The sequence below is a fragment of the Mrakia frigida genome, assembly GCF_051309035.1.
Source record: "Mrakia frigida strain ATCC 22029 unplaced genomic scaffold BDY24scaffold_4, whole genome shotgun sequence".
In the NCBI taxonomy this organism is placed as follows: domain Eukaryota; kingdom Fungi; phylum Basidiomycota; class Tremellomycetes; order Cystofilobasidiales; family Mrakiaceae; genus Mrakia; species Mrakia frigida.
The window spans coordinates 346,304-373,057 of NW_027481277.1; the positions used below are offsets into that span (position 1 = coordinate 346,304).

Consider the following 26,754-nt stretch of genomic DNA (forward strand, 5'->3'; position numbering starts at 1 on the left):
GATAGTGGGGACGATATATACGACTTTTACGAACACTGGCTAGCTTTACTTTTGACGATACCGGTTTCCCTCTTTGCTCTTTCGATCTCGACGCGTCGGGTTTCGACTTGTTGGCGTCCTTCTCTTTCCTCGCAAAGCTACAACCTTCTGAGAGAAAATGCGCACAACAATACGATGCAAAATATAAAAGGAACCACTATAGAAAAGAAAACGAAACCAACGACTCTCTAAGCCCTCGCCTCCGCCTCCCTCGCCTTGACCTCCTTCACGAGATTCAGGGCACTTCCGCTCTTCAACCACAGGATCTGATCCGTGCTCATCGTGTGCTTGGTAGGTATCTCGATCACCTCTCCCGAATCCTTCTTGGTCACTCGGAGGGTGATCACCGAGTCGACGTCCCCTTGAACGAGGGAAGCAACTCCGACGGTCTCGACGTTGTCTCCGGCAGAGATCTTGAGGTAGTCGGCCTTGTCGGCGAACCAGAGAGGGAGGACTCCTTGTTTCTGTGGGTCGTGAAAGGAAGGGAAGGTCAGTGGACGAAGGACGAAGAGGAAGAGAGAGGGAAGGGAACGAACCTTCAAGTTGGTCTCGTGAATTCGAGCGAAAGATCGAGCGACGATGAGGCATCCTCCGTAGAACCTAGGTTGCAGGGCAGCGTGCTCTCGAGCGGATCCCTCTCCGTAGTTCTGGGGAAGCAAAGAGGAAGGAAGAGACACGGATCAGCGGAACGAAGAGAGAAAGGCGAAGGCGAATCGAACTCACATCGTCGACAACGAGCATCCAAGGCTGATCGTGAGACTTGTATCGCTTGGCAATGTTGGGAATGGTATCCTGTCCTTCCGAATCACGAGCAACATTGACCTCTCCTCCCTCGTCGTTGACGGCGGTGATGACTTTTCGGGACGCGTCGAAAGCAACGAGAGTCAGCTTCTCGAATCGAAGAAGCTTGTGAGGAGAGTGAAACTCACGAAGGTTCTCAGAGATGTTGCTGAGGTGACCCTTGTACTTCAGCCAGGGTCCAGCGGCACTGATGTGATCGGTGGTGCTGCACAACGGAGAGGAAAAGACGAAGAAAGAAGAAAGTCAGCTCGACGCGTCTCCCAACGACCAAGAAGCCCTTTTAGAAGCCCAAAGGCTACTTACCACTTTCCTCGAACCCTCATCAAGCACTTCATAGAGGGAAGTTCAGCCGGTCCAGCCGCGAAGAACGAAGGGAAAGGAGCGAGGACCTCGAGTCGATCCGAAGTGGGAGAGATGGCGATGGGAGTTTCAGGACTGGGTTCAGGGGAGGTGGTAGGGTTGTATCGGAGGTCTCCTGCGAGAGTCAAAGAGAGCGAAGCAGAGAAGAGGTCAGCGATGAAGATCTTGGTGCGAGGAGAGGAGAGGAAAGAACGAACCAGGAGTGAATCCGGCGGAAGGGAGCTTGGTTCCAGTGGGAGCGTCGAACTTGAAAGGGTTTCCGTTCTTGTCGATGAGGGAGTCGGTCATGGGGTTGAAGTCGAGGCTTCCAGAGAAGGACATCTGTGGAAAGGGAGGAGGAAGAGTAAGGTCAGCTTTGAAGGAAGGAGAAACGAGGACGGTGAGACGAAGAGTCGAACAGCAGTAACGAGCTCGGGAGACGCAAGGAAGTTCACTGAGAGGCAAGAGGGAAGGAAAGAAGTCAGATGGAGCTCCAAAATAGACTGCAGTGAACTGGGAAGAGATTCGCACTCACTGGTCTTGAGGTTTCCGTCGTTTCGAGCCTTGAAGTTTCTGGGGAAGAAGAAGACGAAAGTGATGGGTCAGATCGAGCTCGAGGACGTGATGGAAGCTCTCTGAAGACGGACCGGTTGAAAGAGGTGAGGATGGCTGCGAAGAGGGAAACGCCGAGGGGTCAGCTTCAGCTGTCTCTGAGAGGGAAAAGACGCGTCGCGTCGAATCAGAACGAAATCGACTCACCATTCTCCTCTCCCTGCTTCTCAGTTCGCTTCCACTAAAATTCCCACAATAAAAATCGCAACTTCGTCAGCTCCATCTCCACCCTGTTCCCATCCCAAATCCCACTCACTTGTCCAATGCAAGGTCCACAAGCGTTCGCCAGAACCTGAGCTCCCACGTCCTCCAACACCTCCTGCAGTCCATCCCTCTCGACGGTCGCCCTGATCAACTCCGATCCAGGAGTGACCATGAACGGCACGACGACCTTCAATCCAGCGTCCCTAGCCTGCTTGGCGATGGAAGCGACCCTCGACATGTCCTCGTACGACGAGTTGGTACACGAACCGATGAGACCGGCGGTGAGAGCGGGCGACCACTTGTTGTCGTGGATGAAGGAGGAGAACTTGGAAAGAGGAGTAGAGAGATCGGGAGTGAAGGGACCGTTGAGGTGGGGTTCGAGGTCGGAGAGGTTCTGGGGAGGGGATGGGGAGAGAAGGTCAGATGAGAAGGACGAGGAGACGCGACTTCAAGCGTAGCTCGCACAGTCTGAAGTGAACGAAGAGTTACTCACAATCTCAATAACCTCGTCGTACTCAGCGCCCTCATCAGCAGCAAGGAAGCCCTTAGCAGCAGCTTCATCGGCGGCTTTGGCGACTCCAGCTCGACCGGTCGCGTTGAGGTAGGATCGCATGTTGGCGGTGTAAGGGAAGGTCGAGGTGGTGGCTCCGACTTCGGCTCCCATGTTGGCGATGGTGGCGAGACCTGAGGACAAACGAGTCGACGAAGAAGGATGAGCTTGAGCCGGGAGAGAGGAGAGAGGAGAGCGGGAAGAGGGATCGAACTCACCAGTGCACGATTGAGACTCTACTCCAGGTCCAAAGTACTCGATGATTCGACCAGTTCCTCCCTATTATACGTCCAACCAAAATCAAACCACGAGTAAAGGTCAGCTTGTCAGCTTCGACTCGCTGCAGATCTGTTCGTCTTGCCGCTCGGCGAGCGCGTCTCCACTTCTTCCTCCCTCCCCGTTTGAACGAGCTCGAACTGACCCTGACAGTCAACCTCCCAGCCAAGTTCAAGATCAGATCCTTAGGGGTAGCCCATCCACTGAGCTGTCCAGTCAACTTGACTCCAACGACGTTGGGAGCCTTGAGCTCCCAAGGAGTGTCGGTGAGAGCGTCGACCGCGTCGGCTCCTCCGACTCCGATAGCGAGCATACCGAGTCCTCCAGCGTTGGGAGTGTGGGAGTCGGTTCCGAGCATAAGGAGTCCGGGACTGCACGCGAGAGAGAAAGGAGGAGGGTGGAATGGTGAGCTGAAGTGCGACGCGGAGGGAGGAGAGGAAATGGAAGACGAACGCAGCATAGTTCTCGAGAACGATCTGATGGATGATACCGGATCCGGGTCGCCAGAACTGTGGGGAAGAGGGGTAGAATCCTCAGATGGGAACCTTCAAGGTGGAGGGAAGAAGAACGAGAGGAAGCTCACCTCGATTCCGTACTTCTTCGCGGCGGACTCCAGGAAGTCGAAGACCTCCTTGTTGGTGACGATAGACCTCTGTAGGAAAACGAAGCCAAGTGGTGATGAGCTTGGAGTGTGCAGAAGACTATGAAAAAAAGAGACGAACCTTAAGATCACTCTCAGCTCCATCGAAAGCTAATGAAAGAACGGAGGGAGAAGAAAAAGGTCAGCTCGTTCACTTCCTTCCCTCCTTTGAGCTCGTGTGCAGAGCTCCCTCCTTCGACCCTGCATTCAACGAGAGCTCGTACTAACCCTGGATAAGATGATCGCAATGAATCGAAGCAGGCACGGCGGTCTTGATCATACCACAGGTCATGAACTGAAGCAAAGCCATCTGGGCTGAAGCGTCTTGCATCGCGACTCGGTCGGGCTTCAACCTAGCAAAGCAAACAAAGAGCAAACGATGAGCTTGATGATCTCGAATCTAGACAGAGGATGTACTCACTTGAGGTAGGTCTGTCCTCGAACTGGAGCGGGAGCGTTCTCTACATCGTGGAGATGCGAGTAGAGGATCTTCTCAGCGAGGGTGAGCTTCTGACCTGGAGGGAGTTTGTTTCGGACGGCGTCGAGAGTTCGGAGGAGGTGAGGGTAGGGAGGAGTAATGGAGGTCTGTACAAAAAGTAAAGAATGTGTACAACGCGGTCAGCTTTTCGGAAGCTTGTAGTAAGAGAGAGGATAGGTAGGAAGGGAAGAAGTCGGGAAGGGGAGGGAGAGAGCGAGGAGGAGGTTTGGACGAACGCAGTCCTTTTGTCCGAGAGGGAGGGATCCGAAGGGAGAAGCAGCCGTGGCGAAGGACCTCCTAGAAGCGGAAGAGCGCGAAGCTCTCAGGATCTGGCAAGACATGGACGAGGAAGGAAGGGAGGGAGAGTCGACGTTGAAGGAGAAGGAAGGAAGGGGCGAGCTTGATTCTGAAATTGAGCTGGGTTCGTGCTCGAGTCAGTCGGAGAAAACCCGACCAATGAGAATCTTCCATTTCCCTTTCGACCTCAACGAACAGGTTCAGAGAGAGAAGAGACTGGTAGTTCTCAGATGAGCGAAATTTTGAGCGTCGTTAGAAAATAGACAGACGGAGGGACGCGAAAGGTTACGAGTCAGTCGAAGCTCAGCCCTCTCCTTCCCTCCCTCCCTCCTCCCAACCGCGATGAGCTCTCTGAACCCTCCACCCTCTCTGCGACGAATGTCCTCCTCCGTATTCGACCCTCCTCATCCATCGCTCAGGATCCAGCCTGTGGTCGTCGAGCCGAAACCGTTCAGAGAGTTCAAAGCTCACGACACTCTCTCGCCGACAGTCCTCCTCAATCCATCCTTCGAAAACCTCAACCTGGGAGGAGAATCATCGACGAAGGGAAGAAGGGAGCTGGTAGATCTAGCTAGCGAGGAGGTAGGAGGAGAAGGTGAGCTTGGAACGGTCACTTGAAGGCAGGGAAGGAGAGGTCAGACGAGCTCGAGCTCACCATCTCTCCCTCTCCTTCCCTCTCTTTCTCAGACCTGGAAGACTGGACGAACAAGGAGATCGAAGATGTCTCGGTTTGCTGTTTGTCTGGAGGTACAGGAGGTCAGTTCTTCGCTCTCATCCCATCAGATCAGTCACTTCTAGCGACATCCAAACTGACTTCCACGTCGCTTCTCCCTCTCCCCAGGAAACGCCATCTGCTCAACCTTCTCCCCCATGACGACGACCTTCATTCTCCCAATATCCGACGACGGAGGAAGCTCATCCGAGATCCTCAGATGCCTAGGAGGTCCCTCTATCGGAGACATACGATCTCGCCTGATCCGTCTCGCTCCCTCGCCAACCTCCCCGTCCTGCCCTCCCGCTCTCGCTGCCGTCACTCGTCTTCTCTCCCATCGTTTCCCCTGGGACGTAGACGAGAAGGAAGCCAAGGATCTCTGGAGGGAGGTGGTCGAAGGAACGAGCGAGCTCTGGGACGGAATCGACGGGGACAAGAGGGAGGTGCTGCATCGGTTCTTCGTGTTCTTTGAGTCGGAACGTGAGTCTGTTTTCTGCTCGTCTGGGTCTCGCTTTTTGCTCTTCTCTCTTTTCCACTGACCAGAAGGTCTCGTCTTCGTCTCTCAGTCCTCCAACGAGCCCACAAAGGCTTCTCCTTCCGAAACTGTTCCCTCGGGAACGTCTTCCTCTCCTCCACCCAACGATTCTTCCTTTCTCTCCCAGCAGCCATCTTCCTCTTCTCCTCTATCACCCAAACCCAAGGTCGATCTACCGTCATCCCTGCTATCCTCACCAATCACACAGCTACCATCGCCGCGGAACTCGTTCGTCCTTTTCACGTCGCGTCCTTGTTTCTCTCCTCGCCCCTCCCTCTCACTGCTGATCCTCACTCCGTCGTCGTTATCCGCTCTCAGGCCAACTCCCAAACTATCCTCGGCCAATGTAACATCTCTCATCCCGTCGTCGCCGCTCCTCCTCCATCCGCCGCCGAACCAGAACCGCCAGCTCGACCTGTCACTCCCTCTCCTCCCATCCGTCGTCGCCAACACACGCCCAGCTTCGGCTACCTTCGCGTGGAAGACGGCATTGAGAGTCCTTCTTCGTCTGGACAAGCCACTCCTACCAACGGCGGAGGCTCGGGATCGTCCCAGTCCAGCGGAGGAGGGAAAGGAGGAGGAGGAGGAGCCGCGACGAAGGGAGGGAACTTGGTGTTTACTCGGACGAGAGCTGCTGGTGGGGACTCGGATGAAGGAGAGCACGAGGAGGAGGGTGGAGGGTTGGAGAGTCGGATACAGAGGGTGAGCTGTTGATCTTCTGTAGCTGCGTGTGGAAGGGAGAAGACAGGCGAGTGAAAACTGACGCGTCGACTGATTCGTTTTGATTCGACAGATCTTCTACATCAACTATGTTGGAACGGAGATCTACCCGCTAGCGAGTCCCGAGTACTTGAACGCTCTGGAGAGCAAGGAGGTGTTGGTCTACAGCTGTGGAAGTTTGTGGACGAGGTAAGTTTGCTTTTCGGGGCTCGATCTGCGTCGCGTCCTTTGCCTTTGGAGCGCCCCTGTCTCTTACACCTCTTCGACTGACCGATTATTTTCGTGTTCCCCTTACAGTATCGTTCCCTGTCTAGCTCTTCAAGGTGTCGGCTCAGCCATCGCTGAGAGCAACACTCTTCGAGCGAAGGTGCTTCTTCGTGAGTCGCAGCTCTCTCACCGCTTACTTCCTAGCTCGATCTCGGTGCTGACTTCGTTCTCAATCCCTCACTCTTCTTTCCAGTCAACTCCGAGAACGATCGTGAAACGAAGTCGTACACCGCTCTGGATTACATCGACGCGATCGTCAGGACGCTGAATCGGTTCGTTCTCCTTCACGTTTTTTCCCTCCCCAAACCCTTTCGGACGCTTCGTCTTTTTTTTTCAGGTCCCTGACTCTCTGCTCGATGACTTGACGTCTAACCCTACGTCTTCCTTCTCTTTCCAAACCAGCTACGACACCCCGCCTCCTCTCCTCCCTCAAACCCAAACCCAACCTCACACCTTCGCACCCTCCGCTCCCCATCTTACACCTTCCTCTTTCGCACCACCGCCGTCTCCGAAGTTTCTACCCACAGACGTCATCACCCACCTCGTCTACCTCGTCGACGGTCGCGTTGAAGTCGACGTGTCGGCCATCGAGGCTTTGGGAATCAAGGTCGTTGCTGTTGAACGTGAGGGAGCGTCGGAGCAGGATAGGAAGGGGAAGAAGAAAAAAGGAGCGAGGTTCGATGCTGAGAATGTGAGGAGGGGATTGGGGAGGGTGATTAAGGGGCTGGGGAGGAGTTGAGGACGGGAGGAGAGGGAGACGCGTTGGACGACGGGGGATCTACGCTAGGTTTTCAGCTGGGTAGGAGATCCGTAGATGGGCCTCTATCTATTTAGTGCCGTCTTTGACGTTTGGCGAAGATGCGAGGGTGAATATGCAATGCAAGTGACCCTAGGCAATGCAAACTCGCCAGAAGTTCGGGAAGGGGACAGGGAGTGAGCGAGGAGAGGGGGTTGTATACGAGTCGAGTTAGACTCGCATCTTTGTGATCTAAAGAAACCAACTCTCGAGAAGGAATCGAGGTTCGAAGAGGCCGAGGGAAGTGCTCTCGAGAGACGCGTTCGGAGCCGACCTCGTTCTCTCTGCCTCGTCGCGTCGAAGTCATTCGAAAAGCCGAACTGGAGCATGCATAACAAAGTAGCTACATAGACTGGCGAGGACGAAGACGATGCGTAGGAGGGCGAGGGCGTAGGCGTAGGCGACGGGGCTGTCGCTTGGTTAATCGAGGGAAACGTCTGATCGGCGAGGCAGCAAAGGACAGAGAGTCAGATCGGGTTCGAAAGAATAAAGCGAGAATAAAAGGAGCTCACACAAGGGGAGAGACGATATATGGAGGATGGAAAGCATGGTGTTGGAGGACGATTCGAAGGGGAGGGGAGGAGGTCGACGCGTCGGTTCTGACAAAAGCAAAGAAGGGATCAGCGTGATATTCCTCCTTCGATATTCAAGAAGAAGAAGAGGGAAATAAGCTCACCATTCTCATGGCTTCACCTCTATCCTGAGCTGCTCAAGCGCACTCTTCAGATCCGCCGGGGTACTCATCGATAAAGGGAGTCGATGCAGCACCTCCTCCTTCTCCTCCTCCGTCCCTACAACCAGCACTGCCTTGACCTTCCCTCCCATCGGAAGATCGTCAATCGTGGCATCCACAAAGACGTTAAAGTCGTCTTCTTGATCGCAATGTTACGTGACGAGGGAGAGAGAAGGCCAAAGTCGCGCGGTGCGACTCAGCTCAACCTCAACGGAGATCGAGGTAAGAGTAACGGTGCTGAGACGATGCCACTCCGGCATTCCAAGGCTGACAACGCTGATCAAGGAGGAATCTTCGTCCTCGAAGTCCTCCCTGTGAAGATAGAGGTGGAGGGGGTCGAAGAGGTGGGCAAAGGGTGAGACGAAGGTGGTCTGAAGCCTTTCGAAGTTGGAGAAGAGGTGTTCGTTCTTGACGATGAAGCTGAGGTTGTGCAGACGGAGAGGAGCATTTGAGTGTCCTCGATCGAGCGAATAGTCGTCATTGTTCGTTGTTCGATGTGGGTCGTGAGGGAGGTGGATCGTGAGATCTCGGATTTGGGAGAGCGAGAGGAAGGGACTCAGCGATGGAGATCAAGGAGGGAGTTCGAGTCTGGTGAAAGTGAGGTGTCAGACTTCAAAGCTATACCATAAGAATGCAAAGAGATGGATCTAGACTCACCCTCTTGGAGAAAAGGAGCTCCAAAGCGTTGCGTCCATGAAGGTGAACGTCCTGGTAAAGGATTGGGAAGGAGAGCTCGAGGAAGGCGAGCGAGACTTGAGCCGTCTTTGCGAGCGTGGAGGGATCGCAGAATCGAAGGATGAGATTCTTGATTTCGAGAGGGATGGGAGGGAAGGGAGAAGAGGTGGATGACATGTTGAGAATCGTCGAAGGTTTGGAAGGAGGAGAAGGAGATGCTGGTCGTTAAGGAGGGAAGAAGGGAAAGATCGAGCTCACCTTTCGACCCTCCCCTCCCTTTCTTTCTTCCCGCCATCCACAACTCTCCTTCCGAACCCACTTTGACGATCTACACCTTTCTCGAGCTCGTCGACCACTTCCTCGCACTCTCCTCCTTCCTGGGATTATTTTCGTACCCGAATCTCTCTCTCTCCAAGCCCCTCTCTGCAGCCTTCCCGAGCTCACTCCTCCCGTCCCCTCCCTTCCCTTCTCACTCCTTTCCTACGATGGATCCTTCTGAGTACAAACGAGAAGGTGAGGCCGATCCTTGAACTGGAATATCTCCATCGGATAATCAGGTCTCTCATGAGGCTCTTTTTATCGCCAGATGTTGAACGAGCTCTCGAAAGAAGAGGAGTGAAGGATCATCGCATCCCGTTGTGGGGGAACAGCATGAACGAGGTAAGGCCTTTCCTCTCCTCTCTCCTCACAGATCTACTTTGTTCTGACTCTGTATTCCCCCTTTGGTTTGGACTCCAGCATCTCGAGTTTCTCAAGAAGACTATTCAAGCTCAGAAGGTTGAGAGGGAGATCGAACGAAGGAGGCTGAACGGTTCGTCCCCTTGCGTCCTTCCCTTTATCAAGCCTTCTTCTCCACCCTCTTTCTAACTCGCTTTCTTGTACCTACAGCTCTTCCCCGATCTCCTCTTCGAAGACTCCCCTTTCCTTACGAACTCATCAAGCACATCCAGTCCTTCGTCGTCGGTCCTCGAGCGATGCAGACTCACATCGCTCTCTCGAGGCTCAGCTGGTCCGTTCGAACCTACCTCTTCGGACAGAACGAAGCTCGTATCGAGGAGAGATGGAAACAGATATGCCTTCACTCGGGAATCGGCCAAGAGCCTGCGGATATAACGGACATCTGTGGGATCAGCTTGAATTGGGAGAAGACGGCGACGAGCATCGCGGGCTACGTCCAGTACGGTCTTTGTGAGGACGCACTCCTCGTCTCCTGGTCTCAGATGGAGAAATCGTACAAGTGGAATCACTGGAACCGTGAGCTCGATTCCTTTGGAAGCAGCGAAGCGGAGACGAATGAATTGAGCTCGTTGTTTCCCCGTCTCCTCCTTTCGTTCAACGGCAGGTCTTCTCCTCGATTCCGCCGCTTCCGAGATCAAAGTGCTCAACAAGGAACAGGTCAAGAAGAAGAACATCAAGCTTCAAGTCAACCCTGCTCTCTCTTCCATGCGCCTTATGCATTACAACAACGTCGACGTTGCTTTGAAGACCGTTCGAGGAGATTGGTGGTCGGCGTACGACTATCCAGATGCCACGAGTCTCGTGAGTTCCCATCTGTATCCTTTGTTCATCCAAATACAGGTACTCATTCTCTCGTTCTTTTCCCACAGCTCCTCACTTGGCCTCCTGTCTCGGTTCGTACCGTCTTGTTCTTTCCCTTCGATCCCTTTCTTTGACCCGTTCTCCTGGCTCTCGTCTCACAGTCGCTCGACATCACCATGAAGGACGTTGCCGACGAGTACCACACTCTTCATCTCTCTAACAGTGAGGGAGTAGTCATCTGGGACATCTTCGCGGCGTGGTGGGACGAGTGAGTCCGCTCTTTTTTCGATTGGGAGTCGTCGCGTCTCCGACAAACTCTCACCATTCTTTCTCCTTTCCTCCTTTCTCGTCAAACAGGATGTGGTTCCCGGTCCAGACCGATCTTCTCGAGCAGTTTGTTGAGGGAGACAGAGGAGACTACAGCTCATCGATCCCTACCAACGAGGACGGGCAGCTCTACGATTACTTTGAGGAATCCGACGAGGACGAGGTCGACGAAGGAGACGACGACGGTGCCACCTACGGAGAAAAGAAGGCCGCTGCTCTCGAGGCGATTATCAAGTCTCACGGTAGAGAATATGGGCTGATGTATGGGCGGATCTTGTTTGGCAGAAAGTGAGTACTGCTTGCTTCGACGACGATTGAACGACTTGGCCTTCAAGCTGACGCCTACATACCTCTTGCTCGAATAGACTCTGGCTCGGAGACACGTCGACTCCCACCCGAGGATCTACCCAATTGGAACTCCTCTTCGACGAGGTGATTACTCTATCTCTTGATCTTCTCGGCGCCATCGCTTTGACTGACCTCGCTTTTGCCTGCTCTTCTTCCCTCTCTCGCTCGACGCGTCTTGGCTCGCTCCAGGACGACTTCTGACACGCTCTTCTCGCCGGCTCCACGATGTTTCATTCTCCTTCCAACGATCAATTCGGATTTCACGAAAGTATAACTTTCGAGTCGAAAGGGGCAGAGAGATGCGACCGGAACTCGCTATTCGTGAGAACATCATGGATCGAGCGAGCTGAGAACCTGAGAAAGACGAAGGACGAAGAGATAAAGAAACGTAAGGATGAGAGAGAGAGAAGATGCAAGTGAGGTTGACGAAAGAGTAGATGAAGTTGTTGATGCGAAAGAAACGAGAAGAAGAGGTGGCACCTAGCCAGAAGGGAGAGATATAAATGAAAGGAAGTGAACGAAAATCAAACGAGACGTAGGTACTGAGAGATGAAAGACGAAAACCCAAAAGAGGAAGATGCAAGGAAAGATAGATCAAGCTTGTTCAAAGCTGCCGGACTCGAGGATGCTGTCGAAGAGAGGGGAAGGAAGGAAAGGATGAGCGTCGAGCTCGGAGGACGGATCGAAGAAACGGAAGACTCACGCCATCGTGAGCTTTTGCTCGAGGATCGCCATGGACGTGTACGGAGGGAGATCGACGCGATTGAAGCACGAGTGAGCGGCGGGGAGAGCGGTCGGAGCTCCCACTCGAGTGACCTGGAGGACGAGACAAGGAGAGCGAAAACAGTCAGCATCTCGAACGCGTCGGAGAGGAGGAGAGGGAAAAGAAGATACCTTGAAGAGACGAGATTCCCCTCCTCCTCGAAGATCTCGGAAGCCAGTGAGAGGTATTCGAGCTGCTCCCGTAGCGAACTGGAGGAATCGAGACTGCGAAGAAAGAAAGCCAAAGGAGGTCAGTCCGAGAAACGACGAAGAGACACGTCGTTCGAACTCACTCGCATCGCATCGTCCCAGTTCTCAACCACCGTCCAGAGCCACTTGATCTGAGGATCGTGTACAGTGTAGTTCTCCTGCGAAGAGCGAAAGCAGGTCTGAGGTCAGCGATGGCTCGAAAAGGAAGGAAAGAAAGGAAGAAAGGAAGCGAGACGAACGAGTTCCGTGTGCTTCCTCCAATCGGCCACGTCCAGCTGAGAGCTTCCGGAGATGAGCGCCTGAAGAGGTGGGCAGACGCGTCAGTGAAAAGTTCGAGAGAAGAAAGAGAGGATGTGCGAGGGAAGACGGACCTCGAGTTCGGAAGCCGAGAAGACTGTGAAATGGTCTCGATGAACGATCTCGTCGATTCCGTCCATGAACGACTTGAACTGATCTTTCGTCCTTCCGAGCGTCTTGTGTTCGACCATGGCACTGTAAAGAGTCGACGAAGCACTAGAGTCAGCTCGAACGTCGGCGAGAAGCGACTCGAAGAAAGACGGGAGGGCTCACTCCACGTATCTCGACTTGTTGGCATTGGTGAGAGAAATTCGAGAACCTCCTGGGACGATGTCGATGGCGATCTGTTCTCCGAACATGCTCTCTTCGATGTACGAGAAAGTCTCGTCGTCGAGGACTCCTTCAATGTCGTTGTTTCTGGAAGAGAGACGGAAGGAGGAGATCAGCACGAGCCGAGACGAACGACGAAGGAGGAACTCACAAGGTCCACGTCAGACTCTTCCAAAGTGGCTCGTCAACAGCCTTGAGATCCCCGAGGGTAATCTTCTGTCCGAGCATGGCTTGGTAGAAGGTGGGAGCGAACTGGACGTCGATGAGGCGATGGTGGAAGATCGAGAGAGCGACGCATCGACCGAAGAGCCTGCGAGGAGAAGGAAACGAGTCAGAAGCTGAGAGGCGACGAAGAAGCAAGAGAAAACGTAGCTCACTTGAAGTGCTGGAGATGATGCTCAGGGTCCACCGTTCCTGAGTCCGCGTTGATCTGCAAAGAAACGAAGTCAGGGTTTGGAAGAACGAGTGAAGGACGAAGAGGAGGGAGGCGTCGACTCACCTGAAGGTTGTAGTTCGAAGCTTCGGTTCCTCGGAGAAACAATCCGTACTCGGGATTGAAGAGCTCCTGAGAGAGGAGGAAGAAGAACTCCCTAAGGCACGAGAAGAACGAAAGAGAACCAGGATGAGCAATCGATGAACAACGCGTCGAGGCGAAGAAGCCGCCAGACACCCAAGACGAGAACGGATAGGAAAGAAGACTCACTTCGACAGACCTCCAGCGTCATCTCCATCTTCGCCGTGGAACTTGACTACGAGGAGTTTCCTCAGCATAGCAGGAGTCTTGGCCATGACCTCGTTGTATCCACTCTATAACCAGTGCGCGAAGGATGAAAGTCGGAACGAGAGAAAGGAGGAAGGTCAGCTTCGAGGTCTCGAAAGAAAGGGCGTCCTCGAAAAGTGTTCAAGCAGTAGCTTGAGCGTGCCCCCAAGGTGTAAGGCTAGGAATATAAGAGGACGTCGTCGGCGAGGAAACGAGAGGGAAAAGCACGAACCTGGAGCAACTCGTCTCTCGACACAGTCAGGTTGCATCGACCTTCCTCGTCTCGCTGGAGAGCTGGTTGGGCGTAGAATCGATCGAGTTTGGACCTGAACCTCAGATCTCGTTGGGATTGGGTGGCTTTGAGAGGTTTGGGAGAGGAGACGTTGCCGGGCGGAGGAGGTCGGAAGAGAGGGTGCTGAGCTCGAGCTCGAGGACTGGGAGCGACGGGTGAAGCAGCGTGTCCTCCGAGACGAGAAGGGCCAGCGACTGGATCCTGAGGTCGTCCGTAAGGGTGGTGGGCTTGATGAGCGATGACTGAGGGACGAGAGGGACCTGCTTGAGGCTGAGGAGGAGGAGGTTGAGCTCGAGCGGCGGGAGGCGAAGGGTTGGGACGTTGCTGAGCTACTTGAGGAGCTGGATTGTAAGGGTTATGGGCGACAAAGAGGTTGTTAGGCTGAGGGATGTATGCATGTTGCTGAGCGGGGGCAGGGGGAGGGGCAGGAACGTAAATGGTGGCCTGGGAAGGGAAGGGGAGTCGAAGGTCAGCTCGGTGAGCTCTTCCCTTCTCTTTCTTCTGCAGCTCTGCGCCGTTCGATCAAGGTACTCACAGGGTAAGGATAAGGATGAGCACCACCCCAGCCAGCTTCCCTCCAAACGATGATCCAGTCGTCCCTGGTGAATCGACGGGACGCTGCGATAATCCAGTTGTCGAATGTTGCTGGGAGGTCCGGCTCCTTGATTGCGATCCGACGGATGAGAGCCTTGTTCTTTCGTTGAGTGTAAGAACCTGGATAAGAGCGAGCATAATTTTGTCAGTCAGAGCTTATCAGAGGAAGGAGGAAGGGGGAAGCAGTGGAAGGGAGGGACGAAGAGAGCAAAGAAGGAAGGGAGGAAAGGGAGGAGGAGAGGAGGCTGGCTGGCTGACCTTTTGAAGCTCTCGAGTCGTAGAATCGTTGTTCTTCTGGCGTCTTTTCAAGGTAGGCCGATAGATTGGTCATGTCGTCCAGGCTGAGTGAGTGTTGGTGACTTTCCCTCTCGAAAATTTGGAAAGCAAAGGAAGGAGGGAGGGAGGAGGAGGCGGGTGGGAGCTTGGAGGGAGAGAGAGTCTGAGAGGCGATCGCGTCGGAAGCTCTCAACCCAATTTCTGCGGATCCAATTTTTCCCCTTTGCTTCAACTCAGAGAAGTCAGTGGAACTAAGAGAGGATAAACGCTCATGGTCAAGAAACAGCGGTCGAAAAAAGCACGGACGACGGCTGGAAGGGAGGGAAGATGACCGCGAGCTCTTCCCTCAAAGCCACTCTTCACCGCCAACACCTCCTCGAAACCCCTTCTTGACCCCACGGGAAGCTCCTCCATCTTAGGACGCGACTCTGACTCGAAATCTTCTTCGGACACCCCACGAACGGAACGATATCTCACCCTTCACCTTCTTCCCGCCGGCGACGTCTCCTCGACCTCGTTCTCAAGTCCCTTTCAAGATGGTTCGGTTCGGTCCCACACCTCCTCTTTGATCCTACGCATCACTCTTCGCTTCTTCTCACTACGCATGAATCCCACTTTGTTGCTTTCGCTTTGCCCTCTCGTTTCGTTCTGTTTTTCTTCTCTCCATCCTCTTCTCATGCTCCCTCTCCCCCTCTTCCCTTGTCGATTTTCTTCCTTACGCTCTCGCGCTAGGTACCTTTGTCTACCCTTCATTTTCACTAAACAACTTCTTCCCTACTCTCCCTTCCTCCCTCTTCACTTGCGTTCCCCTCCTTCTCGCATTCTTTCGTCCCCCTCCTCCTGTCCTCCCGCTGTGACAATCCTTTGGCCTTCCGTATCATGACGACCCCTCAGCTGTCCTCCTCTGGTCTCTTCCGCTCGCAACAGAATGAAAGAAATCGTCTAAAGGACCTCGTATCGATCCAACAACGACTCAAAACTAGCCGTGCCTCCTCCCTCTCCCGTTTTCCTTCTTTTCCTCAACGTCTTATCTCCTAGGCGCGCCACGTCCTCGTCCTCGTCCAGCTCCTCCTCCTCCTCGCATCGGTGGTCCAGCGGAAGGCTGTTTCGTTCGGGAAGGGAAGGAAAGAAAGTGGGAGGACGCGTCGAGGTCAGCGTTCCGTTCAACTCGAGCGAAGAAGGAAAGAGGGAATTGGGAGGAGGAGAGAAGGTCACTAACCTGCTCGCTCTGAGGGTTCCTCACGGTCTCGTCGATACTGAGGATCAAGCAAGCGGCCTCGACGGCTGAGCTGAGAGCGTTCGTCTTGACGAGACTTGGCTCCCAGACGAACTGATGGGCGAAGGAAGGAAAACGAAGAAGGACGAAGAGTCAGTTCAAAGTCTCGAGCCGAGATGGAAGAAGATAATGGAGGTGCTGAGACGGGAGGAGGAAGAAGGGAAGAAGGGACGAGAACGAACCTGCTCCATGTTATCCTTCACACCCTCACTCTCAATATCCACTCCAGCCCAAATGTCACCCATCGCGTGCCTCATCCTGAGCTTGTTGAGAACGTCGGTCGCGTCGAATCCAGCGTTGTCGCAGATCTGACGAGGAATGATCTCGAGCGCTTTGGCGAGGGCTCCGATGATGAGTTGTTGCTTTCCCTCGATGGTCCGCGAGTGAGCTCGAAGGTAGGCGGAAATTTCCATCTGGTCGGACAGACGAGAAAGGAAAAGAGTCAGCTCGACGAAGACGAACGAGGAAGGGGAAAGAGACGAAGCGTCGAACTCACCTCGGTAGCTCCTCCTCCAGCGACGACGTGCGAGTTCTTGATGGCCCTCTTGACGATCATGATCGAGTCGTGCAAACTCCTCTCCACCTCCGCGATGAACTGATCCGCTCCACCTCTCAGGATCATCGTGCACGTCTTGGCCTCGGGACACTCCTGGAAGATGTTGAACCTCTCTCCTCCGATCTGCTTCTCCTCGAACTTCCCACAGCGTCCGAGGTGCTTCTCCTCGATGTCGGAACACGTCGACTGAACGGATCCTCCAACGGCCTGGACCACTCGTCGAAGATCGTCGGGAGCGACTCGACCAGCACAGAAGATATCTCGGTCGGCGAAGTACTGGGTGGCGAGATCTCCGATGGGGAGTTTGGAGAGAACGACCTTGGCTCCTGTGGCGATGATGGCCTCGAGCTTGTTGTAGATGATTGTCCATTCGGCGTCGACGATGGCTTGGTACTCCTACGAAAAACGAGATGGGGAAGGAGGTGAGCTCGAGGTGAGGGAAGAAGGAGGGAGGGACAGACGTACCGAAACCTCGTTCACTCGAACCTCAGCGTTGTCCTTCTCAGCCTTCAACTCGAGCTCGACGTTCAGGCAGAGGACCTTAGGGTTGACGAAGCTCTTGGGCTGCTGCTCGAATCCGGCGTACGAGAACGTCTTCTTGAAGGCGACTCCTCGGATCAGAAGCGAGTCCTGAACGAAGGGTCGAACCAAAAAGTCGAAGGTCAGCTTCGAGCTTCAATCTCCTTCCTGGCTTCTCCTGCCCTTCCCACCTCCTCCTCCCACCCAGACCAATCATCACCTAAATCTCTCCACAGAGTACCATGCAAAAATTGACGTGTACTAACCTGCATTCCTCCTCCAGGAACCTTCTTGGTTCCAATGAGGTTCTCGTCGAGATCCTCCTGGTCGAGACAGAGGACGGCGTCGACGACCATCGAAGAGAAGAAGGGCTTTTGGGAGTGGATGAGTTTGGAGGACATGGAAGTGGCGGCGAGGAGGTGGAGGTGCTTCTTGAAGATTCTGTAGACGCGTGAAAAGAACGTGTGAGCGAGGGAAGAAGGGGGAGGGTTGGAGGAGACAGGAGAGGAGGGACGAACTCAGGGTTGGACTTGTCGATGGGAACGGCAATCTCCTGGATCTTCTTGATAGCCTGATGATGATGAGATCACAGAGGAGGAGAAGTAGGATGCAGAGGTGATGAGCTCGAGCAGAAGGGAGGGAAAGGCGAGGAAGGAAAGAAGGGAAGGAGTTGAGCTTTGAGCTTACCAAGTTGGCTCCCGTCCTGAGTCCCTTCTCGATAACCCACACTCCGACACCGTCCTCGACGAAAGGCCTGATCTCCCTGAGGATCTCTCCAGCGAGAAGGACGACGGAAGTGGTACCGTCTCCGACCTCGGCGTCCTGAGCTCGAGCGATGTCGACGAGCGTCTTTGCTGCTGGGTGAACAATGTCGAGGAGCTTGAGGATGGTGGCTCCGTCGTTGGAGATGGTAGCGTTTCCCTGTAGGTTGGAAGAGCGAGAACGTAGTGGTCAGTACGAGGAGAGAGGAAGAGCTGCGAGGAGAAGTTGAGGGGAAAGATAGAAGGACTCGACGGCCACGTCCCTCGTGCTTTTTGGGAAGGAGGAGAGATCCCAGCTCGTTCCCTTCCACAAGGACTCCCTACAAGCACCACTCGAGCAAAGTGCGAGGTCGATATCATGTAGATATGGACCATCTCTACAAGCTGAGCTCATTCAACTCCTTCCAAGTCCCAGAGATCTCTAGTTCTCTCGAGGTCTCCTCTCCTTCCTTCGCGTTCACCTCGCACCTCTCTCCTTCCCTCCCCTCCCCTCCTCCCCTGCCTGCCTGCCTTCCCCTCGAAACCGAAAAGAAACTCGAGACTCACGTTGACATCGACGATGAGCTTATCCATACCCCTGGGACCAAGCGTAGTAGCGACGACTCCAGCTACCGAGAGGCAGGCCGAGATGTTGGAAAGAAGCTGAGGAATTCCTTGAGAAGTATCGGTTCCCTCTCGAAGAAGGACAACCGTAGGTTGCTGGGAAAGTGAAAGAACCAAAGTCAGCAGGCCATGAAGAATAAGATGCTGAGAGCGAGACTAACCATGTAGGGGAGTTTGGACTGCATGGGTGGAAGAGATGGTGGGTGAGAGAGAGAGAGGAGGGAAAGCGAGCTTCGAAGGAACTCGAGTTTCATTCCGTCCGCTTCCACGAGAAAAAGTAACAGTTTGTGCTACCTGTTCTGTTGCAGGTTTTCAGTTATGTTCAGAGAAAGTAGAATGGTCGACCAAGGATCCTTCGTTTCGATCGACAATTTTGCTGGGTTTGCTTTTCTACGAGAACCAGTCGCGTCGAGATGGAAGCTCGTCGCGTTCACCCTCCCATCCCTCGGTCTGCTGCTTCACGTCTCCCTTCGCTCGAAGATTAAGGGGCCGAAAAATCCTGCACATGTCTATTAATATCCGAACTATTCACCCTCGACTTCATGATGGGAGTCGTCCAACTCAAGAACTCAACGTGCGAGAGACGATGCTGGAGACGACGCGAAGAAAGACAGAAGGTCAGCTCTTCCTTCGACACAAGGAAGTGATTTGAGAAAGAGTTTGAAAATAGTCACTTACTCTACTTGATCTCGACCACGAAATCCTCCATCAACCTCTTCATCGCGTCCTTCCATCACCAGTCCTCCCTTGCGACGACAGCCCTGAACTTCCTTTCCAACTCATCCAGCACCTCAATCCTCTCCGCTTCCGTTCCAACCAGCACCTTCATCTTCCACTGGAGTGTCTCCAAACCCTTCGTCTGACGGTATTCTTCTCTCCATATCCCTTCAACGAAGACCTGCTCCCAGCCTCTCCTCCAACTTCCCTCCGACGAGCGCTGCGAGAGATCGTGGATCACCTCGAACTCGGCTTGCTTGAAGAAAGTGTTTGCCAGTCGCTGCGTGGTAGTGACTTCTCGCATGGTGAAAGAGCGAAGACGAGTCCAGCGGGGAAGGACGTCCTTCACGACGGGGAAGCTGGACGGAAGAGAGAACTCTGCTCCACCAGATCGATTCGACGGCAGGGCTTCGATGGTGACGTGAAGGGGGTTGAAGAAAAGGTAAAAGGACTTGGGACTGAGGGCGAAACCGCTCTTTTGGATCCTGAGGAGAAGGGAGGTGAGGCTGAGGCGTCGAGTGGACGATTTGGAGGAGGGTGGAGGGACTCGATCCATGGTGAGAGCGTTCAACTTCTTGTGCATACCGGACGAGGGAGGTAAGACGGATGAGTAGGAGAGGTGTTTGACGAGTCCGAGGGAGAGGTAGGGTTCGAGTCGGGGTTGCGAGCGTTCCTTTGGACGGAGGCGAAGACGGAAAGGGAGAGGGAAGTCAGCTCTGGACAAGAGAAGAGTAGAGAAGAAAAGCTCACATCTCTCTTGGTAAACATCTTCGCCAAATCAGAAACATTTCTGAAAGAAACCTCGAAGTACAGGACGGGAGAGGAGAGCGCGAGGAACTCCAAGCTGACGAGGGAGGTCTGGACGAGCGTCGCAGGGTCGCAGAAGCGGAGGATTTCTTGTTTGAGCTCCGTAGGAAGAAGAGGAAGTGGTGAGGAGACTGGATCCAAGAGGGAGAGGCTGTTGAGCGAGAGAGAATCGACGGCGAAGGGTGAGATGAGGAGGAGGGAGGAGGAAGAGGGGAGGGAGGAAGGAGCGGCCATCTCGACGAAGTTTGGGGGATGAGAGAGGTTGATTCCAGTATAATCCAAGTCTTGATGAGAAGAAGGTCAAGATGCTCTAGAAAAGGAGATCTGAAGGGGCATAGGTTGAAAGGATGGCTTCTGGGGTGGTCACCGTTTGGGGACGAAGGAGGAGGTCGTCGAAAGGACGAGCTTTGGCGTTCCTTCGCCTCCGTCCCCTTCCCTCCCTGCCCGACAGCACCACCTCTGTACACCTTCTTCGACATCTTTGTCGATACTCTTGCTATCTGAAGATCTTGAGACGTCGCTGAAAGTTACGACCAGCACTCTGGCGCTGCCTGTCCATCGACTTCGTCTACACGCCCTCCCTGGCACAAGGCGAGGCTGGAGCGGAGGTTGAAGCTTAGGGTTTTCTTCTCACAAATATGTATCAACCTTTCATCCTATCATCCTATCGCTTCTTTACTTTCTTTCTCTCGCACGAAACGAGACTGAGGAGGAGCTAGATCGAACGACAGAATTGGATCTCGTCTCGCCTCGCCAAATCTACACCAACCCACCCACAACCCCACCCTCTCCAGCGCTAGCCATCCTATCCACCTCGTAGAGCACCTCCGTCCTGATCACGTACTTGGCTCCCTCGATGGGAGAAGGGTGAACGGGAGATCCTTCGTGCAGGAGGGAGCCTTCGGTCGCTCCGTGCTGCAGGAAACGAACGACGGATTCGAAATCAAAGGAGAGGAGAGGGCAGGGTCAGTAAAGACATTGGAGGCGAGAGAACGAGGAAACAGAGAGGTAGAGGGGGATGATGATGAGACGACTCACAGGGAAGATCAAAGCGGCTCCTTGAATGGGTCGAACGGGTCGAGCATCAATGACTCCGTCTCTGTTGGGATCGGGGATGAAGAAGGTGGTTTGACCGGATCCGAAGGAGTCGTTCAAGTAGAGGAGGAAGGTGAAGCGTGAGTAGACCTGCGTTACGACGAAGGAAGGAAGTCAGCGAGAGGTTCGTTCGACGCGTCGAAACCGAGAACGATAGAGCGACGAACCTTGGGATCCGAGTCGTAAACGTATTGAGCGGGAACAGTTCCGTCCTCGGAAGCTGCGATCTCGCTCGAAGAAGGCCACTGCGAGAACGACAGATCAATCAAGGTCAGTTCCGAAGACGCGTCTCGTTCGTCGTTGAAGAGAAAGAGAAACGCAAACTTACAGCTCCATCAACATGAGGCCTGTAGACACTTCCCTCCTTGTATCTGTAGATCCTGAACCTCCTGTTGATTCCGACGAGGGCTCCAGAGGACTTGGATCCAGCGGGGACAGGGAGGTGAGAAGGAAGGAGGTTCTGGACTCGAGCGAAGAGAGGATCGATGAGTTGAGGAGGAGCGAGGAGGATGAGGTTGTGGGCGAGAATCTAGAGATAAGAAAAAGAATGATAGGAGACAGAGGAGGTCAGAAGCAGGGTTGAGGAAGGAGACGACGAGAAAGGAAGAGGAAGAAAAACGCGTCCAAAACTCACCGAGTTCAACTCCGCCGCACTTCCTCCGACAGGCTTGTCCTCGATCATTCCAACACTTTCCGACATCGAGACCAAGTCGATACACTCATTTTTTGAGAGCACATCGGTGATGAGCATCGCTCCAGGAACTCCAGGGACGTGGTGAAGAACGGGAGTGGCACCGGAGGAGGGAGCGAAAGCGAGATCGGTGGGTGTGGCAGCGTGGTAGACGATGGCAGGGAAAAGGTTGGGAGGTCGACGAGAAGGTCCAGGAGTGGTGTCGAGAGGGATGACGGAGGTGAGGTAGGTGGCTTTTTGGGATTCGGCTGGGAGAAGAGGAAAAGAAGGTCAAGGTTGAGCTCGTTTCGACGAGCGAGGTTTCGAGTCGAGACGACTCACAAACAAGCGTTCCCTCCATAGCCTCCTTGTACAAATTCCTCTTTCCAGTCACATCAACCTCCACCCCTTGTCCTCTAGCGTCCCACTCCCTCCACTTTCTCACCCCCTTCAATCCCCTCCCAACGTCCGTCTCGACCACTCCCTCCGCCGCCTCCGCTCCCGCCTGGCCCAACTTGGTCGTCGCTCTCAGGATCGCATCGAGAACCTCCCAAACCATGCTCTCCTCCTTCTCCTCCTCCTCGACCGATCGGTTCTTGGTTCCAGCGGACGAAATAGCAGCCGCGTCGCATTCTCGAACCCAGCGCTGGAGGGAGCCTAGTTTGGGAGTGATGGAGCGGAGACGGAGCTCGGAGAGGAGGATGAGGGATTCGAGGTGGAGGGAGGATTGGAGGGTTGTGGAGATTCGGGAGGTGAGACTTGAGCCTGAGAAAGAGAGGAGGAGGTTGCTTCAGTGAGGGAGAGAGGGAAGGGAAGAGGGAAGAAAGTCGAGGCTAACCTGTTCCTGTCGTCTCCTGCAAGGCTCTCCAGCAATCCCACATGGCTCCCTTGAACCCTTTGAGCTGCTTGGACTTGAGCATCTCAGGGTTCTGAGAGAGGGCGGTCAGGACCTCGATGGTAGATTCGAGCTCTTCAGGGAAGATGACCCCGCCAATCAAGTCGCTCGAGTCCTCGACCTCAGCTTCGACGACTTGCTCGACCTTCTTGCTGTTGGGCTTGGAAGCCTTCTTGTTTGCAGAAGCGGTAGAGTTGGAGGAAGCAGCTTTACGCTTGTTGTTGCTGTTGCTGTTGTTCGCTTTGGCCATTTTGTTTTGTGGAAGGGGGAGGAGGAGAGAGAGTTGGGAGGGAAGGAGGGAAGGGAAGGTCGAGCTCGAACGAAATCCTCTTGAGCGCAGGCTTGTTTGGTTTTCGGTTACTCTCCTTCCTTTCAGTGTCGAGAAGATTTGCCGGACGACAGTTTGGGAATCAAGTGAGATGCGTATACGCTGGTGGCTTTTTCTCGAGCGAATCTTCGCTCAACCAGCGATCTTGGATCCCTTTCTTGCTCGTCTCGACGCGTCTTCGTTTCGACTGACTCTCTTTCTCCTTCGATCTGAAAAGGATCTCCCAAGAGTCGTCTCTCGACATCGAGGCAGAAGATAGATACATCTCTCAGCCCTGTGTGTGGAAGAAAACTATTCAGCAGCTTTCTCCTCAGCACTTTCCCTCCCCAAACGCGTCTCTCCAACCGAATAAATCACCATCACAATCTAAGCACTCCCTCCCGAACTCAGCCTCCTCAAACCCTCCACCCCAACCACTCCACCCAATCCTCTCTCAATCCCAACGCAAACCGCCTCCCCAACATCATCCACATCCAACGTCCTCGTCTCCAAAAACCTGGCCATGCTCTCGCTCGCCGGACTTCCTTCCAGCCCGCCCATCGAAGGTGAGGAAGACGAAGTGAGGGTTTTGCGGAGTAAGCTGAGCGGCAGGGCTAAGGGGAGGGCTCGAAGGAGGGAAGGCACGATGGGAGGGAGCGCGGAGGAGAGGGCGAGGAAGGGTGGGAGGAGAGAGAGGAAAGGTCGGAGGGTCGGGTGGGTCATGATTCCTAAAGACGAACAATGCGAGAACGATCAGAGTCAGTAACGAAGACTCGAAAAGAGGTTTCTCGCGAAGCCGTTTCGTGGATCTATTGGACAAGGGAACTCACCAGGTCGAACAACCAAACTCTCAACGAGACGCGAAGGAGGCTGCGTCGTCGCTCCTTCCGAAATCAACTGCTGGATCCCACGCTCTGCTTCCCGCTTGGAAGAGATGTACCGAGCTGGAACGAAAGGGCGGAAGATGTCTTCGGCTGAGACGTAGACGAAGGGAGTTGGTGGTGACGCGGGCGAGGACGAGATTGAAGAGGGAGAGGGTGAGGGAGAAGGTGTGGGTTTGGACTCGAGGAGGGCTTTGAGGACCGAAAGAGCTGCACGATCACCACCAATGAACAGTCCAATTAGCTCCAGCTCACTGGTAGAGCAACAACTACTCGAACGACTCACCTGAATCCCTGTTAATCCTCTCGTACCCGCCCTCGCCAGCTCCCTTTCCTCCCGCCGCTCCTCCTCCAACTGATCCACTCGCCTTCTTCAGCGGGTTCCCACCCAGACCACCTCCTACCAGCTTCCCTGCGAGTTCCAGCAGAGACGTCTCTCGAGTGAGGGACTTGTAGTCCGATTCCAGAAGGATTCCCATGGCGTGAACGACGGCTGTTGAAGAAGGGAGGAGATGGGAAAAGGTCGAAGGATCGAAGGCGGAGCCGGTGTGGTAGGTCACCTAGAAGAAGAGAGGGATTTGGATTGGGAGAGGGATTGAGGGAGAGAAGAGTGAGCTGCACGAAGGGGAAAGGAGGGAGAAGGGAGAGGGAACGAAGAGAAGGAAGGGAGGGAAAGAAAGAAAGAGGTGAGCTCACCTTCTCCGTCCAAGCTGGTGTCTCTCCTCCTGGCATTTTCGGAGCGAGTCCAGAGGTACTGCAGTTCAAGTTAGATAGGTCAGCTCTACATCTCACAGCTCAGCTTGAGATCGAATCTCACCTGAGCGAATGAACGTCCCAACCTCGAGAGATGGCAGCTCGACAGACGGCTGAACCTGAACAACCGAGAAGGAGAGGGAGAGCTCGACTTCAGCTACAAATCGAGCAGATCGAGATGTTGAAGAAGAGGACGAACCAAGGAAGCCGTTGCCTCCTACTACTAGGATACGTTGAGAGATCGACATTGGATGAAAGAGAGAGAGGAAGGAGGGACGGAAGCGGTTGGGAGGAAGGAAGGAATCGAGCTTACGCTTTCGATTTCGAGCCGTCGCGAAGGGCTTCGTTTCTTCTCTTTCACGTGAGAAAATGCCATTGGAACGTGGGTTTATTGATAAAGTGAACGAGAAGGACAACATAGAGAGAGAGAGAAAGAGAGATCGAAAAGGGCAAAAAGAGAGCGTTGGAAGTCGTCAGAAAGGGCGAGCGAGAGAACGAAGAGAGAGAGAGATCTAGGGATGGAAGTGTATGGGTGTGTGCTAAGCGATGTGAGATATGAGATTGCCTATGTTTGAGCAGGAACAAAAGAAGAAGGGAGAGAGAGAAAAGCAAGAGAGAAAAGAAGCAAAAGCAAAGAGAATCGAACCGCGTCTCCTCCCTCCTCAAACCCTGAACGCCAGTGGTTCCTGCCTCGCCACTGGAGTCCTCATTCCTTCCTCCTCCTCCTGAAACACCCTTCCTTCCAGATCAAGCTGAAGATCGAGCTTCTGCAATCCAGAGGGTACTCCTCGTCCCAAGAGCCCGAGGCCAAACTGCTTGGGCGAGAGTTGAGGGGAGTCGGCGGGAGTGAGGGGAGGGTCCGCTTGGAGAGCGAAGGAGGAGGGTGGTGGAAGAAGGGAGAGGTCTGCTGGGGAGGAGAGGCTGGGGAGGATGGTCGGGGAGAGGGAGAGTTCGGTGGGTTGAAGGGAGGGAGAGAGGTGAGGGAGTTCGAGGATGGATCCCTTTGCGAAAGAGAAGACGCGAAGACGAGTCAGTTTTCCCGGAGCTTCTCAGGCTTCGTCGAGAGAACGCAGGAGAATGCTCACCTCCTCAGCAGCAGAGAGAACGTGAGCGTTGCTCGATCCTCGTCGCAGATGGTCGGAAGGAAGATATCCAGCCTTGACGAGAGCTGCAAGAAGGGACCTTCGAGCTGTCTCCTTCGCGAGCGAGTAGTCGCCTTCCTTGATCCCGTATCTCGCTCGAGAGAACAACGTATGGATGGTGTCCTGAGAGTATCGGACGCTGTACCATCAGAACCCCAACGGAAAAGTAAAAGCGTACGAAAGTCAGCTCCCAACGAAACAGAAACCAAACACTCCTGCTCCTCTCCTCTCGCTTCAGCCCCTTCCCTCCCTCCCTCCTTCGATTTCTCTCGTAACTTTGCGAAATGTGAAGCTATTGAACTCACCAGCATTCCACAACCTCCTTCCCTCCATCTCCCTTCCTAGGCTGAACCATCCAAGTCTGCCAGCCTCCTCCTAGAAGATTGTGCTCGTCCGAGGCGAAGCGTCTGTAAGAAGCGAACGACGAGGCGAGCCCTATCTGCTGAGCAGTCACTTTTTCGTCGCTCAGGATCTGATCGGCCAACTGCAACAGTATAGAAAGAAAGGTCAGCTTCCTATCTTCGCCCTAGAGAAAGACGGGAAGGGAAGGGAGTGCTGGTTATCTCTCCCTTCCCCTTCTTCATTGTGCACGTTCGAACGAAGTCGAGCTCAACAACGACGACAGAAAGAAAGAAACTCACCTCTACCCAAGCAGCCTTCTCTACACTCTCGTACCCAAACGCACTCTCCAGCAGCCCATCCAACTGCTCCCTCTCCTCCTCGAGCTTCCACTTCTTCTCCTGCTCTATCGTTCCTCCTCCTCCCCCACTCTTTGCACTCGAATGCGCCGACGAGCTCGTACTGGCTGAACTGTTGCTGGTGCTGCTGAGGAGGAGAGAGTTGGGGCTGGTGCTGCCGCTGCTGAGCATGGAAAGAGTTCTACGAAGAAAGGGAAGGGAGCAGGTGGGTGGAGGGTTGAAGAATCTTACCAAGGGGAAAGGCAGAGAGGTCGTCGATTCGATTTCCAGGTCCCATCCTCGGCCGCTCGACCCCCACGGTTTGTTTTCAGACTGACCCGTTTCTCTGTTGCCGCCTTTCTTTAATCCTTCCGCTCTGGTTCTGCGACTGAGGGAGTTCGGCAGGCTGTAGCATCTCAGACTGATAGATGGACTGAGAAACGGGTTCAGATTCACAGGCGAGAGGAGGGGACGCATCGAAGAAAGGGAGAACGGAGTTTTTGGCTTCGACCGCCGGCAGTTTCTCGGGCGATCATCGAGCTGCTTGATCGCTCGCCGGTGCATATTATCTGAGACTGATAGAGGGTGAAGTGTCGAAGGTGTGCTGTAATGGACTGACAGCGAGAACGCTGAGGGCAGAGGTTGTCGATTCGAATCTTTAAGTTCCGACATCACTTCGACGCGTT

At 54.2% G+C, this 26,754-nt stretch overlaps 9 protein-coding genes across 9 annotated transcripts; 2 read left to right on the plus strand and 7 right to left on the minus strand.

Moving 5' to 3' along the window:
- Nucleotides 1–8: 8 nt before the first annotated feature.
- ACO2 (aconitate hydratase ACO2) lies at nucleotides 9–4,311 on the minus strand. Its single transcript, XM_076638850.1, has 20 exons — nucleotides 4,176–4,311; nucleotides 3,883–4,046; nucleotides 3,690–3,814; nucleotides 3,544–3,572; nucleotides 3,405–3,473; nucleotides 3,275–3,330; nucleotides 2,967–3,192; nucleotides 2,764–2,824; nucleotides 2,489–2,679; nucleotides 2,048–2,389; nucleotides 1,939–1,972; nucleotides 1,827–1,848; nucleotides 1,715–1,752; nucleotides 1,599–1,633; nucleotides 1,398–1,521; nucleotides 1,144–1,315; nucleotides 969–1,045; nucleotides 763–893; nucleotides 576–686; nucleotides 9–503 (listed from the first exon to the last, which is right to left on the minus strand). Exons 1-20 carry the CDS (start codon nucleotides 4,278–4,280, stop codon nucleotides 228–230), a joined length of 2,388 nt encoding a protein of 795 aa, XP_076499865.1. The 5' UTR covers nucleotides 4,281–4,311; the 3' UTR covers nucleotides 9–227.
- Nucleotides 4,312–4,614: 303 nt separating this feature from the next.
- On the plus strand, nucleotides 4,615–7,209 carry BDY24DRAFT_412195 (uncharacterized protein; the record flags this gene model as incomplete). The annotated part of the gene is made up of 9 exons (XM_076643028.1): nucleotides 4,615–4,831; nucleotides 4,924–4,992; nucleotides 5,078–5,428; nucleotides 5,515–5,711; nucleotides 5,802–6,185; nucleotides 6,277–6,392; nucleotides 6,501–6,580; nucleotides 6,664–6,742; nucleotides 6,873–7,209. The coding sequence occupies 9 exons, from the start codon at nucleotides 4,615–4,617 to the stop codon at nucleotides 7,207–7,209; spliced, it is 1,830 nt and encodes a 609-aa protein (XP_076499866.1).
- Nucleotides 7,210–8,967: 1,758 nt separating this feature from the next.
- On the plus strand, nucleotides 8,968–11,263 carry BDY24DRAFT_201626 (uncharacterized protein). Its single transcript, XM_076636466.1, has 9 exons — nucleotides 8,968–9,334; nucleotides 9,413–9,485; nucleotides 9,563–9,928; nucleotides 10,017–10,213; nucleotides 10,282–10,305; nucleotides 10,375–10,481; nucleotides 10,571–10,828; nucleotides 10,906–10,972; nucleotides 11,078–11,263. Exons 1-9 carry the CDS (start codon nucleotides 9,239–9,241, stop codon nucleotides 11,087–11,089), a joined length of 1,200 nt encoding a protein of 399 aa, XP_076499867.1. The 5' UTR covers nucleotides 8,968–9,238; the 3' UTR covers nucleotides 11,090–11,263.
- Nucleotides 11,264–11,587: 324 nt separating this feature from the next.
- BDY24DRAFT_428296 (HECT-type E3 ubiquitin-protein ligase) lies at nucleotides 11,588–13,321 on the minus strand (the record flags this gene model as incomplete). The annotated part of the gene is made up of 10 exons (XM_076644059.1): nucleotides 13,191–13,321; nucleotides 12,987–13,077; nucleotides 12,865–12,917; nucleotides 12,639–12,797; nucleotides 12,431–12,574; nucleotides 12,232–12,352; nucleotides 12,100–12,159; nucleotides 11,944–12,018; nucleotides 11,783–11,875; nucleotides 11,588–11,704 (listed from the first exon to the last, which is right to left on the minus strand). The coding sequence occupies exons 1-10, from the start codon at nucleotides 13,274–13,276 to the stop codon at nucleotides 11,588–11,590; spliced, it is 999 nt and encodes a 332-aa protein (XP_076499868.1). The 5' UTR covers nucleotides 13,277–13,321.
- A 2,424-nt stretch (nucleotides 13,322–15,745) lies between these two features.
- On the minus strand, nucleotides 15,746–18,377 carry CCT7 (chaperonin-containing T-complex subunit CCT7). The gene is made up of 8 exons (XM_076638851.1): nucleotides 18,286–18,377; nucleotides 18,068–18,220; nucleotides 17,448–17,681; nucleotides 17,279–17,331; nucleotides 17,027–17,201; nucleotides 16,707–16,871; nucleotides 16,182–16,637; nucleotides 15,746–16,098 (listed from the first exon to the last, which is right to left on the minus strand). The coding sequence occupies exons 1-8, from the start codon at nucleotides 18,307–18,309 to the stop codon at nucleotides 15,784–15,786; spliced, it is 1,575 nt and encodes a 524-aa protein (XP_076499869.1). The 5' UTR covers nucleotides 18,310–18,377; the 3' UTR covers nucleotides 15,746–15,783.
- A 196-nt stretch (nucleotides 18,378–18,573) lies between these two features.
- Nucleotides 18,574–20,017, minus strand: BDY24DRAFT_201707 (uncharacterized protein). Its single transcript, XM_076636467.1, has 3 exons — nucleotides 19,592–20,017; nucleotides 18,803–19,514; nucleotides 18,574–18,713 (listed from the first exon to the last, which is right to left on the minus strand). The coding sequence occupies exons 1-2, from the start codon at nucleotides 19,880–19,882 to the stop codon at nucleotides 18,858–18,860; spliced, it is 948 nt and encodes a 315-aa protein (XP_076499870.1). The 5' UTR covers nucleotides 19,883–20,017; the 3' UTR covers nucleotides 18,574–18,713; nucleotides 18,803–18,857.
- Nucleotides 20,018–20,296: 279 nt separating this feature from the next.
- BDY24DRAFT_433048 (uncharacterized protein) lies at nucleotides 20,297–22,929 on the minus strand. Its single transcript, XM_076644103.1, has 7 exons — nucleotides 22,252–22,929; nucleotides 21,756–22,178; nucleotides 21,378–21,682; nucleotides 21,072–21,272; nucleotides 20,911–20,988; nucleotides 20,687–20,833; nucleotides 20,297–20,563 (listed from the first exon to the last, which is right to left on the minus strand). Exons 1-7 carry the CDS (start codon nucleotides 22,556–22,558, stop codon nucleotides 20,408–20,410), a joined length of 1,617 nt encoding a protein of 538 aa, XP_076499871.1. The 5' UTR covers nucleotides 22,559–22,929; the 3' UTR covers nucleotides 20,297–20,407.
- COQ11 (ubiquinone biosynthesis protein COQ11) lies at nucleotides 22,880–24,527 on the minus strand. The gene is made up of 6 exons (XM_076644104.1): nucleotides 24,449–24,527; nucleotides 24,314–24,368; nucleotides 24,193–24,250; nucleotides 23,783–24,056; nucleotides 23,446–23,706; nucleotides 22,880–23,343 (listed from the first exon to the last, which is right to left on the minus strand). Exons 1-6 carry the CDS (start codon nucleotides 24,495–24,497, stop codon nucleotides 23,003–23,005), a joined length of 1,038 nt encoding a protein of 345 aa, XP_076499872.1. The 5' UTR covers nucleotides 24,498–24,527; the 3' UTR covers nucleotides 22,880–23,002.
- A 96-nt stretch (nucleotides 24,528–24,623) lies between these two features.
- Nucleotides 24,624–26,381, minus strand: BDY24DRAFT_377992 (uncharacterized protein). The gene is made up of 4 exons (XM_076638852.1): nucleotides 26,033–26,381; nucleotides 25,697–25,875; nucleotides 25,335–25,530; nucleotides 24,624–25,250 (listed from the first exon to the last, which is right to left on the minus strand). The coding sequence occupies exons 1-4, from the start codon at nucleotides 26,258–26,260 to the stop codon at nucleotides 24,912–24,914; spliced, it is 942 nt and encodes a 313-aa protein (XP_076499873.1). The 5' UTR covers nucleotides 26,261–26,381; the 3' UTR covers nucleotides 24,624–24,911.
- Nucleotides 26,382–26,754: the final 373 nt, after the last annotated feature.

Coding starts and splice junctions, on each gene's coding strand:
- ACO2 (XM_076638850.1), bottom strand. CDS start 4,280: ATGTCTTGCCAGATCCTGAGAGCTTCGCGCTCTTCCGCTTCTAGGAGG. Junction 1,522..1,598: donor CTCCCGAGCTCGTTACTGCT/GTTCGACTCTTC, acceptor CCCTTTCCACAG/ATGTCCTTCTCTGGAAGCCT. Junction 504..575: donor TTCACGAGACCAACTTGAAG/GTTCGTTCCCTT, acceptor CACGACCCACAG/AAACAAGGAGTCCTCCCTCT.
- BDY24DRAFT_201626 (XM_076636466.1), top strand. CDS start 9,239: ATGAGGCTCTTTTTATCGCCAGATGTTGAACGAGCTCTCGAAAGAAGA. Junction 9,335..9,412: donor GGGGGAACAGCATGAACGAG/GTAAGGCCTTTC, acceptor TTTGGACTCCAG/CATCTCGAGTTTCTCAAGAA. Junction 9,929..10,016: donor CAAGTGGAATCACTGGAACC/GTGAGCTCGATT, acceptor GTTCAACGGCAG/GTCTTCTCCTCGATTCCGCC.
- CCT7 (XM_076638851.1), bottom strand. CDS start 18,309: ATGCAGTCCAAACTCCCCTACATG. Junction 17,682..18,067: donor AGCTCATCGTCGATGTCAAC/GTGAGTCTCGAG, acceptor TCCAACCTACAG/GGAAACGCTACCATCTCCAA. Junction 16,099..16,181: donor CTGGAGGAGGAGCTACCGAG/GTGAGTTCGACG, acceptor CTGTCCGACCAG/ATGGAAATTTCCGCCTACCT.
- BDY24DRAFT_201707 (XM_076636467.1), bottom strand. CDS start 19,882: ATGGCCGCTCCTTCCTCCCTCCCCTCTTCCTCCTCCCTCCTCCTCATC. Junction 19,515..19,591: donor AGATGTTTACCAAGAGAGAT/GTGAGCTTTTCT, acceptor CTCCGTCCAAAG/GAACGCTCGCAACCCCGACT.
- BDY24DRAFT_433048 (XM_076644103.1), bottom strand. CDS start 22,558: ATGGCCAAAGCGAACAACAGCAACAGCAACAACAAGCGTAAAGCTGCT. Junction 20,989..21,071: donor GGCCTCATGTTGATGGAGCT/GTAAGTTTGCGT, acceptor TCGTTCTCGCAG/TGGCCTTCTTCGAGCGAGAT. Junction 20,834..20,910: donor TTTACGACTCGGATCCCAAG/GTTCGTCGCTCT, acceptor GTCGTAACGCAG/GTCTACTCACGCTTCACCTT.
- COQ11 (XM_076644104.1), bottom strand. CDS start 24,497: ATGTCGATCTCTCAACGTATCCTAGTAGTAGGAGGCAACGGCTTCCTT. Junction 24,369..24,448: donor AGGAGGCAACGGCTTCCTTG/GTTCGTCCTCTT, acceptor TCGGTTGTTCAG/GTTCAGCCGTCTGTCGAGCT. Junction 24,251..24,313: donor TGGGACGTTCATTCGCTCAG/GTGAGATTCGAT, acceptor CTTGAACTGCAG/TACCTCTGGACTCGCTCCGA.
- BDY24DRAFT_377992 (XM_076638852.1), bottom strand. CDS start 26,260: ATGCTCAGCAGCGGCAGCACCAGCCCCAACTCTCTCCTCCTCAGCAGC. Junction 25,876..26,032: donor AGAAGGCTGCTTGGGTAGAG/GTGAGTTTCTTT, acceptor ATACTGTTGCAG/TTGGCCGATCAGATCCTGAG. Junction 25,251..25,334: donor TTCTCTCTGCTGCTGAGGAG/GTGAGCATTCTC, acceptor TCTTTCGCAAAG/GGATCCATCCTCGAACTCCC.